Here is an 11,478-nt window from a genome sequence, read left to right on the forward strand (position 1 = left end):
GTCAGGGAACTAAGATCCCACATGCCATGTGGCCAAAAACAAAAAAAGAGAGAGAGAGACCTCAGAGAGTTCCCTGGCCCTTCTTTGATGTGAGGACACAGGAAGAAGATGGCTATCGATGAACCAGGAACTGGATCCTCATTAGACAATCTATCAGCACCTTGATCTTGGACTTTTCAGCACCCAGAACTGTGAGAAACCAACTTTTGTTTCTAAGCCACTCGGTCTATGTTATTTGGTTATAGCAACCCAAACAGACTAAGACATGTCCTTTAACAGTGACTATTTATTACACATATCTGGACTGCATTCTCACATTGGAGGGGGACCATTGACATAGCTGAGTTCCAGGCAAGGTGTCCTGATCAGTTGGGCAGGAGAGCAGCAGGAACCCCCTGACATGGGCAGGAACAATGTGATACCCACCAGGAAAAGGAAGAGGAGGAGGAGATGGAAGAAGGTCAGAGGTCTCCTGGATGCAGGAGTGGGCACTCTGTGAAGGGAAATACAGTGTTAAATGTTACCAGTGGGTGCCACCATGAGCCCTGTTCCCCAACCCCCAGATTCCTCTCCCAGACGTCTTACCCAGGGTCTGCCTCCAGCATCACATCTTGGAGACTGGAAGATGCTTGCCTCGTCCTGTCCTAAACGTAGAGAGTCACCAGTAGCAGAATGGGTGGAAGTGACATTTAACGTGCTCTTTACCTTACTACCATGGACAGGAAGAGCTGGGCTTATTTCTCCTCCTTTCCTAGCACCCCTTCCATCCTCAAGCCCCCATGGGACTTGGAATAGCTCCGAATGTAGGGGAGGTCTGTCTGTGCCTGCCCTCCATGCAGTCCCCCTTTTCCTGGTAACGGTGGTTCAACTTGGAGAGGAAGGTATCATAACTCCCCACTTTTCTGAATTCACAATTCTACTGCCCTGACTAGGCATGTGACCAGATCTGGCCAATCAGAGCCCTCCGTCAGCTTGGCTCCTGTGATTGGTGGCGAAGCGGGAGTCTGACCTAGAACTTTTGCTGCCATTAAGTCCGGAGCATTCTCTCCTGGGGTGAGTGAGCCAGTGGGAAGTGAACGTGTAGCTGCTGGGGCAGCCGTGTTGCTGAGAAGAAATCCACCGTGAAGTAGAGCCCAAGACAGGGAGGCACTGCGCCCTGGCAGTATTTGAGGTCTGAAATTCAACAGCGCCTGGACTCGTCAGTTAAGAGGGGGAAGAAAACAACAACCCAGCATCCCCGTTTTTTGTGTAATTCAGTCAGGGTTGGGTTGCTGTCACTTGCTATCGAAATTCCTGAGTGATACACCTGGCTGAGGACCAACTCACTCCAGACTTCCGGAGCAGGGGTTGTCTTTGGTGACTTGCTATGTGTTTCCGGTGGCTGAGGCCCGACATGAGCGTGTCCTGTGGGGAGAGAGAAGTGTGGGGTCCTGGGAGAATCAGTGACAGACACAAAGTTGAAGAAGGGCTACAATGGCAGCATGGTGTCATATAGATGAGATTCTGGGGGAAGAGCGAGATCTCAGGGAGAGATGAAGAGAGGGCCAGAGCCCCAAAACAACAACAACAAAAAAACCTGAGAAGAGAGACATTATTTATTCATTCACTCAACAAATATTTAATGAGAGTCTGTTACACTCCAGGTACTGTTCTAGGAGTTGAGGACACAGTGGGCATAGAAGCAGGCAAAATGCTGGCATACATGGAGTTTATATTCTAGCAGGAGAGAGACAGATTGTAATTTAGTAAATATATAATGTCAAGATGTGGTAAGTACTGTTAGGTACTAACTTTTCGCTCAGTCGTGTCCGACTCTTTGTGACCCCATGGACTACACAGTCTATGGAATTCTCCAGGCCAGAATACTAGAATACTGGAGTGGGTAGCTACTCCCTTCTCCAGGGAATCTTCCCAACCCAGGGATCAAACCCAGGTCTCCCACAATGTAGGCAGATTTCTTTACCAGCTGAGCCATCAGGGAAGCCCAAGAATACTGGAGTGGGTAAGCCTATCCCTTCTCCAGTGGATCTTCCTGACCCAGGAATCAAACCAGGGTCTCCTGCATTGCAGGCGAATTATTTGCCAGCTGAACCACCAGGGAAGCACAAGTAAGAGGATAAGGAGTGATAATGTTCTGAGGCAGGTCCCTCTGAAGGGGTGATATTTGAGGAGAGACTGGAGTGAAGGAGGAGGTGAGCTGGGGGTTTGGAGATGGGAGTGTATTTGAAATGTCTGAAGAGCCAGGAGGGTAGTGTGGTTGTGGTGGGGTGAGTGAGGGGGAGAATGAGAGGAAATGAGGGAATGTAGATACAACAGAGAGACCCGGAAGGAGAACACCAAGACACCAAAAGAGAAAGAGACACTGAGAAAGACAGAGCCAGAGGTTCGAAGGCCTTCTTGAAAGGCAAGGACCCTGCGAGGAGACACACAGAGGGTCTCATGGTTGCTTTGGGGGAGGAGGTCACCCCACCTGCTCTCACCTCCAGGCTTTGTCCTCTCCTCTGGGGGCCCCTGTGGCCACACAGCTCACACGGAGCCCCTGGCATCCGGGCTGTCCTTCGCCCCAAAGGCTCAAGGTCCCCAACGTCCCCCGCCGGGTCCCATTCCAACTCTGCTGGTGTGGGGAGGCTACTGGGTGCCCAGGGCCCCCAGACCCCACCAGGGCCCAGCCTATCTGAGTCCCCCTCGAACTCCAAGTCCTGTTCCAGTGTGCTGGCCTCCTCCAACACCTGCTCAGAGGACAGAGGTCATGAGGGTTGAGACTGGCACCCACGCCAGGGACTGCCAGGGTGGACCATACCAGGCTGGTGCTGACCAGCTGGGCCTGCAGCCGCCGCAGCTGCCGGAAGATGCTGTTTTGGTGGGCTCTGAAGGCCCTCAGGACCTGCTCCAGGGTTGCCCGGTCCTGAGGCTCACTGCGCTGCGCCAGCCCCTCACCGAACACCAGCAGTGCATCTAAACGCTCAGCTGCCCCACGTAGGTCTGCCTGTAGAGCCTGGGTACACATGGTTGAACATCATCAATACAGCCCACCCCGCTGCCTACACACACACACACACACACACACACCAGAAAACCAGAGACCTAGGACTAGAGTTACTACCCCCACCCTCTTCCCATCCAGACATGGGGAACATGGAAGAGATCCATTTCCAGGGGAAGCTGGCCCCCATCCTGAGGCCCTTACCCACCTGCAGCTGGACCATCCTGCTCTGGGCTGACACACAGGGCCCCAGGCCTCGCTCCAAGTCCTGCAGCCAGAGGCTCAGCCCCAGAAGACAAAGATGCAGACTGTCCTGCTCAGCCTCCAATACCTCCCGGCCAGAGATGGGGTGCTGGGGAACACAGGGCTGAGTCAGGGCCGGTGAGCCAACCGGGACCTTGCTCCCACTCCCATTGCACCCAGGCTTCTGCCTTCTGGATGCTTCTCTGCAGCAGAGTTCATCTGTGGGTGTGCCCCAAGGCCACTCCCACCTAGAGAAACTTCCCAGTGGAGTCAGGCCAGAGAACCTCTAGTTCAAATTCTCCAGGTTTTCAAGGCTTCTAGAAACTTGTCCATATAGGGCCTGGGGGTCTTGAAGAGGCAGGGGTAATGGAACCGAATTACTCCCACAGGGAATGGGGCTACACCAGGGCCAGTGATGAGATAATTCTTGGAGTTCCCTGGTGGTCAAATGGTTAGGAACCCACCTGCCAATGCAGGGGACATGAGTTCGATCCCTGGTCCAAAGACATGCTGTGTGGCAACTAAGCCCATGCCACACCTCAACTACTGAGCCCATGCACCACATCTAGAAAGCATCCCCACTACAGAGTCAGACACATTGGAGCAACTGAACAATAATAACAACTCTCCACAACTAAAGATAGCCCACATGCAACAGTGAAGACAGCAGCACAGCCATAAATAAGTAAATAAAATATTAACATGTAATTCTCTCTCAGTTTATAAAATATGAAGTAGTAAACAGGTCAAGAATCATTGTCTAGAGCATCCCACCCCCACACAGTTGGCCAACACTTTTCCGGAATCATCGCCTCATCCCTGGTGTGGAGGCCAGACTCTGGGAGACAGACAGGAGGTGGGGGCTGGCCCAGGGGCCCAGGTCACCTCAGCTCACCTCTAGGTGTTTGGCTCCAGCTGACTCCTCAAGAGAAGAGGGCGCTGGCAACCTGGGGAGGTCAGCAACAGGCTCTAGGCCCCTCGGCCCACCCCAGAACTGCTCTGGAGGGTCCAAGGAGTCCTGCCCCAGCTTCTGGGCCTGTTCTGACCTGGGAGGTAGAGGACAGTGACAGGCCCCTGGGTGAGTCTAAGTGAAAGTGAGAGTGAAGTCGTTCAGTCGTGTCTGACTCTGCAACCCCATGGACCGTAGCCTACCAGGCTCCTCTGTCCAAGGGATTTTCCAGGTAAGGGTACTGGAGTGGGTTGCCATTTCCTTCTCCAGGGGACCTTCCCAACCCAGGGATCGAAACTGGGTCTCCCGTATTGCAGGCAGACGATTTACCATCTGAGCCAGCAGGTGAGTCTAGGTGCGCATTATTCACTCTACCCCACCCCTGTCCCGGGTTACCTCTCCCATGTCCCCAGGGGATCTTGGCCACAATACCTCCTACCCTTCAAGGGCCCCTGCTAATGCCCCCACCACTTTGGACCCCAGTTTCTAAAGCCCCAGCCCCTACCTGATGCTCTCCTCTCCAGATGCAATGCAAATTGCGTCTCCAGTAGCGTCCAGTTCCCTAGGGGCTCCGGGGGGGTGACTGAAGGGCTCTGAGGGGGATCTAGGGCCCAGAGGTGGGGGCCGGGCCATATTTGGGAGCCTGGGGACAGAGAGTCGGTAAGGACCCCCAGCAGGAGCCCTTTTCCTAGCCCCAGTCTCCTAGAAGACTTCCTCAGTAGGACTCACCCAGGCCTGAGGCAGCCAGAAGCCCAGGGGCAGGTTCAGCTTCACCTCCTTCCAGGTGGAACCTGGACCCAGGTAATTTGATGCCCAGCTCAGGTGACCCTAGCTCCACTTAACTCCTTCCTCCCTGGTATACCAGTAGCTGACTCTCAAGCTCACTCCACCCAACTAAGGGGTTTCCAGATATGACCCTGCCCGCTCAAGAGCTCCAAGTTTTGAGCCACTCTGAGACCCAGATCTCTCAAACTGGGAACCCACGTCTGCATGTGCATGCATATTCAGTCGTGTGGGAGTCTTTGCCAGCCCCATGAGCTGTGGCCTGCCAGGATCCTCTGTCCATGGGATTTCCCAGGCAAGAATACTGGAGTGGGTCGCCATTTCCTACTTTAGGGGATCTTCCCCACTCAGGGATTGAACCTGTCTCCTGCATTAGCAGGCGGACTCTTTATCACAGAGCCACCTGGGAAGCCCCCCTGGGAGCCCACACCATCCATCCAAGGTCGCAGACACAGCGTCCCTCAGGAACCCAAACATCTGCCCCCCGCCCCACCTCCAAATGTCCAAAACCAGAGTAAGACTTTGTTGTTGGTTTATTTGGAATGGGGCCTTTTCCTGCGGTTTCCACGCAGGTACTGGAAAATAACCCGAGAGGAGCCGCCTCTGCCCCAGAGATCCAAGGTCACAGGGCGGTAGCAGTCCAGAGAGGGAGCGAGTTCAGGAATCCGAGCGGGTCCTGGGGTCACTTGCTGAGCAGGAGGCCAGCGCGCAGCACGCGGGGGACGCGGCGGATGGTCAACGAGACGCGGGTGCCGCGCACCAGGCGGGCTCCCGGCTGCGCCGAGGGGCAGGCGGCGGCGTTGGGCGGCAGGGAGTCTGCGTCGAGCGCGTCTACGCGGGCTGCCGCGATGCCGTGGAGGAGGCGCGTGTAGGCGGTGCCACGGAGCACCAGCAGGCTGCGCGGTTCAAGCAGCAGCGAGGTGGCCGGCCGCGGTGGGGGCCGGGGCTGCGGGGAGGGTTGAAGGTTAGCGGGTCCCCAGAAGGCGGCGGCGGGGGCAGACGAGAGATCAGCAGGTTTGGGGGTTCAGGGGGTTCAGGGGCGAGGGTCAGCGAGTCCCAGGGGCAAAGGTTGAGGCGCAAGTGTGCTCCTAAGGATCGAGGCTTCGGAATGAAAATCCCAAGGACGACAGGACCAGGGCCTGGAGGGGAGGGGCGCCGGGGAGGGAAGGGGGAGTGGTCGGCAGTCTTTTGGGAAGGAGTAGGAACTAGGCTGCAGATGGGGGCGTCTATGTATCTAAGGAATCTGCAAGGAGCTGGGACTGAGGGATCAGTGATCCCAGTAAGCTAGGTGAAACTGGGTGAAGACTTGGCTGAAGCCAGGAAGTGAGGGAGAAAGGAGCAGGTGTGGTCTAGGCAGATGTGGGGGGTCTCAGGGTGCTTTGAGGACCCCAGCAGAGTGGGAGGGGCAGGCTTCATGTAGGATTGACAAAGGGAGCCTCTGGACTTCCCTGGAGGTCCAGTGGTTAACACTGTGGTCCCACTGCAGGAGATGAAGGTTCCATCCCTGGCCAGGGAACTAAGGTCCTACATTGCAGGTGGTGTGGCCAAATAAATAGAAGTTGGTGGGGTTTTTTTTAAGGGAGAACCCTAAGGAGCAGCTGTGGTCAGGGTGTCCAGAGGAGTTTCTGTGAACACTGGGGCGTCAGACACGCATCAGAGAAAGAGGTCAGGGAAATTGTTGTCATGAGCAACCCTCACAGAAGGAAAGGGGCTTGAGCAGCGAGTCCTGGGTTGAGGTGCCAAGGTGCCAAGGAGGTGTCCTGCGTGACACATCACATTATTGGAGTGGGAGGGAGGAGGTCAGTATTGGGGTGCCTATGCAGTGGCCACTGAGAGTCAGGGTGTCTGGGAGGATGTCAGAGACACCCCTGAGGGGACGGTGTGGGGCTATCGGGGTATCAGTGTCTGTTGGAGAACTGGGGAGCCCTGCCTGCAGTACTGGAGCTCTCACTCTAAATATGCTGAGCCAGGACATCTGTAGGGTGTCAGGACAGTCACTCAACAGGTGGGGGTATTGGGGTATCTGTGAAGATCATGGTTTCTAGGGCACCCTGCAGGTAGATGGGTCAGGTCTCTGGGAGGCTGTGGGTGCCCTCCATGAAGGGGCAGAGGTAGATGGGTATCAGGGCTACCTCATAGGCAGGTGGAACTGGGGTCTCTTGGAGGATATGGGAGGTCGGAGTGCCCACAAGTGGCTGGGGCAGCATCTCAGGGCCCACCTGCTCTGTCGGGTCATCGTCTTCTGGCTGCCGAGGCTCGTAGAGGTCCAGCACGGTGTGAGAGCCCAAACTGATAGTGCTGACGGTCGGGTAGTAGAGTGGCCCGTCCTCGTGGGGCTGAGGAGTGGGTACCAGGGCTGGATGGGGCAGGAGTCCACACCTCCCCCTCCCACCCTCCGGGGTGAAAGGGGGTCTCCCCAGCTGGGGACAGGGAGGCAAATGCTTGGTCGGCCTATGTGAACTGCTTAATGAGAGTGGACGTGGGTCAACATGATGGCCTGCCCCGTGGTGGGTCTGAGGTCTGGGGGGCGGGGTGAGAGTGTGGTTACCATGATGCCCTCCCCAGGCAGATACTGGTTTACAAGGACGTGGTTGGCTGGGAGACCCCCAAAAAGGCTGAGGTCAGACACTTTGTCCACGTAGCGTTGGATCCATGGTGGCAGTCGCTCAGGAACCATCCCTCGGGGATGGGGGAGCCCACCTGGGGGAGGGTAGTGGGGCGCTGAGGGCACCCAACCAAGGAGCTCTGGCACCAAGGAGCCCCTGTTAGGAATATCCCAGGGGTTGGTAGCACTCTGACCTCCTCAGGGACCCCTAACTCTTTGGAGATCCCCACTCCACTCTTCAAAGCTTTCCTGCTTTTCCAAAACCTAGAGATACTCCCCAACCCATTAGGAAATCCTAATCCCTCAAGACCTCTACTGACCCCTCAGAATCCTCCTGGCCCTTGGGATCCTTTGAACCCTCAGGGACCCCCCCACCTTGGCCTCAGTGTCCTGAGACTATCCAACCTAACATGCCTACCCCAGCCCACAACCCTAAATCACCTATGCTCACAGTCAGGGACACTTACCCCAGTTCTGTAACTTCCTCCCAGAGAGCTGGGTCCACTTTGGCTTTGGGGCATTGAAGACCTGGGAGATGGAAGGGGGTCAGTCCTTTTTCAAGGACCACCCTCTCTGAGTCTCCCACCCAGGCCAACAAAGGGGTTTTTAACTGGGGTGGAAATGGGTCATCCCAGTGTCAGTGGGATCATTCTCTGGGACAGTGTTCCCAGGATTTTGTTGTTTGCCTTTTCCCCCTGTGGAGACCACAGGCCTCAAAGCTGACCTGTGTCTACCAGGATTGAGGAAGGGCTACACAATCAGGGTCTGAATCTACCCAGAGCTCTGGGCTGGATGGGGCTCTTTCAGCCCAGCAAACAGTCTGCACTCTACTTTTCTGATCCCTGGGCTATCTCAGGACAGTCTGAGTTCTGGAACCTTGTTCCTGTTGCCTGGGGGAGAAAAGGTGCTAAACTGGGTTATTCAGTACGGTCAAGAGAATACTTTGAAAATTCTCCACGGCCAAGACCCCAGGGGTCTAGAAAGGGTTGTTTCAAAGAAGTCTAAGAAGGGACTTCCTGGATGGTTCAGTGGCTGACTCCACACTCCCAATTCAGGCAGCCTGGGTTTGATCCCTGGTCAGAGAACTATTAATATATCCCACATGCTGCAACTAAGAACCCGCATGCCGCAACTAAGAACCCGCATGCCACAACAAAGTTTGAAGATCCTTAATGCCACAACGAAGACCCGGCACAGCCAAACAAATACTAAAAAATAAAAAGTTGGACTTCCTAGGTGGTCCAGTGGCTAAGAATACACCTGCCACTGCAGGGGACATGGGTTCGACCCCTGGTTTGGGAAGATCCCACATGCGGCAGGGCACCTAAACCTGTGTACACAACTACTGAGCCCACACACCCTACAGCCTGTGCTCTAAAGCAAGAGAAGCCACTTCAATAAGAAACCCGTGCACCACGACAGAGAGTAGCCCCTACTCGCCGCAACTAGAGAAAGCTTGTGCACAGCAAGGAAGACCCAGAGCAGCCAAAAATTAATTAATTAATTAAAAAGCATCTTTAAAAAAATAAACCTAAGAAATCTCCTTATTTCCTTCATGGTAATGGGGCTGGGATGGGTTGTCTCAGTAGAAGGGTCTGAGCCCTCAAGCTAACTCATTCCTAGGAGTTAGTTGACACTGCACAGGGCAAGTTCAGGCTCTATAACCAGGGCTCTGGGGCTGCAAAGGGCTATCCCACTGCATGGATTCTGAACTTTGTAAAACTCTTCTTTCTGCAAACCTTAAGAATAGAATACAGACTGTACTATCTAACACATGTGGTCTGGGCTTGGTAACCTTGTTCCCAAGGCTCTGGGTCTATACTGAGCTATCAGTGGAGGGAAGCATTTACTGTTAACATTCTGAGGCCTGAACTATCTCAGCACAGAAATCTGAACACTAAATTCTTCATTCCCCAAATCTCAAGGGCCTGAACTGGGCTCTTTCAATCTGTGTTGTAACCTCCTTTTCCCTATAACAGTAGTAGGATTGGGTTGCTTAGCACAGGCAGCCTAAACTCCATAATAACCACCACCTTTCTAGGAATCAGTTTGGGAAGTTCCCTGGTGGTCTAGTGGTTAGGATTCAGCGCTTTTATTGCTGTGGCCTGGGTTCAGTCCCTGGTTAGGGAATGAGATCCTGCAAGATGTATAACTTGGCAAAAAAAAAAAAATCAGTTTTGTTCCCCTAAGCTTCCTGGCAAAAGCTCTTTCGCCAGGCCCCAGCAGGTGATGAGAAAGAAATAGGGAAGATGAGGGATGGGTGCTGGGTGGCACTCTCCTTTCTGCCAGGATCTTCACTGTGGCCTTGTGGGCTGTCACATGAGAGCTGGGTGTTGGAGAGGGATCTGGGAAGAGGAGAAAAACAGACCAGAAGGGTGTTGAGGTCACCTGTCGAAGTAAATACTCCTCCTCTTCCTTGGAGATGAAGTCAGGGATGTAGTAGATTACAGGTGGTGCCTAGGACAGAGAGATCCCACTGAAGGTGTGGTCCTTCCAGCCGCAGTCTAGTGCTAGCACCCATGCACAGCCCCTTCTCTGGAGCGTAGCTCAGGATGTCCCCAAACAGGCCAGGGCCTTAAGTCAAGGGACCAATGACTATTTGGGGGATGAGGAGGTGGGGGTGAGGCTAGGGCTGGACCCTGAGGGAAAGAATGGAGAGGGAGGGGGCAGTCCCAGCCCACAAGCCCAGGAGTTAGCCTCCCTATCCACCTCCACTCTATCTCCCGCCCTCTAGTCCCCACCTTCACCCTCTGCACCCCCAGTCCTGACAACCTGCTCCACCCTGAATGGCTCCAGGGCTGGGACCCTGGCATCCTGATCCTCCATCGACAGCAACTCCAGGTACCCGGTCAGACCTGTGGGGAGGGGAGAACATGCTGAAGTAACCAAGCCTGCCGCCCTCAGACTATGATCCAGTTTTCTGCTCTTACCATGGGCCACAGCCTCAGCTCAGACGTCTAGGGAAACTCTCTTGGTTTCTAAAACCTGTCTTCAGTATCTCAAAAGCCACTCAGTGCACATCCCCCACACTTGCCCGGACACAGTGAGCACCCAGAATACTCCCCCAAACTCCATCCATCAAAGGTCCATCAAACTACACATTTGCTTTCTCAAGCTCCCACAGAGAACAGCCTCTGACTCCATCCGCCACCTTTCCCAAGAGCTCCACCACATATCCCCCCAAAGCTACACACCAGAGTCCCTTTAAACACCTTGATTTGAGACCTTATCCTAAAAACTGCCATGCCCTGACTAAGCAGAGCACAGCACAGCATGCATGCCTAAAAATTGCAATCCTGGCTCTCTGACAGTGTTCAAGGTCTTCATAGATCCTCCTCCTTCCTCAAGCCCTTTCAGACGCTCCATTCTGAGCACCCTTGTGCCCCCAATCTAAGCCTCCTCAGACATACCCATTTTCAGTCTCCTCGGATCCCCCTATTCTAGACTCCCTTCAAATTTCTCTTCCGGAGCGCCCCTTCACTCCAGCACTCTTGGACCTGTGATCCTGAGTCTGACTCCTTTCACCCCCGAACCCTCTGGATCCCCCGACCCCTCTGGATCCCCCGACTCTGTCTTCTAGAACCCCACATTCTGAGCTTCCTCAGACTCCCATATGCGCTTCCCTGGGTCCCCACTCTTAGCTCTCGTGGACCGCCATCTCCACCCTCGGCCATCCCGCAAACTGACCGTCCACCAGTGACCCCTCCAACATCCAAATTCAACATCCCAATTCCCTTCCCAGCTACTTCCGCCCCCATGCCTGACGCAGGCATCCTCAGACCAATGGGAATTCTCAATGGCTCTAAAGCTCCGCCTTCCACCCAATAGGCGCTCTCACAGAGTGTCGCCCCGCCCCCTCACTCTCGTTCGGTGATAGGCTATGCCTCCTGGCCTTTGAGCCACTGGACCCTTCAG

General features: G+C 54.7%; 2 protein-coding genes across 9 annotated transcripts; both read right to left on the minus strand.

Annotated features, from left to right (window-relative positions):
- Nucleotides 1-305: 305 nt before the first annotated feature.
- On the minus strand, nucleotides 306-4,877 carry SYNE4 (spectrin repeat containing nuclear envelope family member 4). 5 transcript variants are annotated; one of them, XM_065925926.1, is made up of 9 exons: nucleotides 4,681-4,877; nucleotides 4,122-4,272; nucleotides 3,192-3,335; nucleotides 2,801-2,995; nucleotides 2,481-2,729; nucleotides 1,327-1,404; nucleotides 1,010-1,173; nucleotides 586-644; nucleotides 357-493 (listed from the first exon to the last, which is right to left on the minus strand). In XM_065925926.1, the coding sequence occupies exons 1-8, from the start codon at nucleotides 4,806-4,808 to the stop codon at nucleotides 605-607; spliced, it is 1,149 nt and encodes a 382-aa protein (XP_065781998.1). In that variant the 5' UTR covers nucleotides 4,809-4,877; the 3' UTR covers nucleotides 357-493; nucleotides 586-604. The 5 variants fall into 5 exon arrangements, 4 of the variants coding, with proteins under 4 accessions (XP_065781997.1, XP_065781998.1, XP_065781996.1 ...); XM_065925925.1 differs by lacking the exon at nucleotides 1,010-1,173 and having other exon boundaries at nucleotides 306-493; XR_010661697.1 differs by having other exon boundaries at nucleotides 410-493; nucleotides 586-1,173.
- A 607-nt stretch (nucleotides 4,878-5,484) lies between these two features.
- Nucleotides 5,485-11,305, minus strand: ALKBH6 (alkB homolog 6). 4 transcript variants are annotated; one of them, XM_065925959.1, is made up of 7 exons: nucleotides 11,251-11,305; nucleotides 10,336-10,418; nucleotides 9,952-10,020; nucleotides 8,031-8,091; nucleotides 7,507-7,658; nucleotides 7,178-7,294; nucleotides 5,485-5,904 (listed from the first exon to the last, which is right to left on the minus strand). In XM_065925959.1, the coding sequence occupies exons 1-7, from the start codon at nucleotides 11,273-11,275 to the stop codon at nucleotides 5,641-5,643; spliced, it is 771 nt and encodes a 256-aa protein (XP_065782031.1). In that variant the 5' UTR covers nucleotides 11,276-11,305; the 3' UTR covers nucleotides 5,485-5,640. The 4 variants fall into 4 exon arrangements, with proteins under 4 accessions (XP_065782031.1, XP_065782033.1, XP_065782032.1 ...); XM_065925961.1 differs by having other exon boundaries at nucleotides 11,199-11,291; XM_065925960.1 differs by lacking the exon at nucleotides 11,251-11,305 and adding an exon at nucleotides 10,974-11,124.
- Between the last annotated feature and the right edge of the window lie 173 nt (nucleotides 11,306-11,478).

This window comes from Muntiacus reevesi, chromosome 2, assembly GCF_963930625.1.
Source record: "Muntiacus reevesi chromosome 2, mMunRee1.1, whole genome shotgun sequence".
In the NCBI taxonomy this organism is placed as follows: domain Eukaryota; kingdom Metazoa; phylum Chordata; class Mammalia; order Artiodactyla; family Cervidae; genus Muntiacus; species Muntiacus reevesi.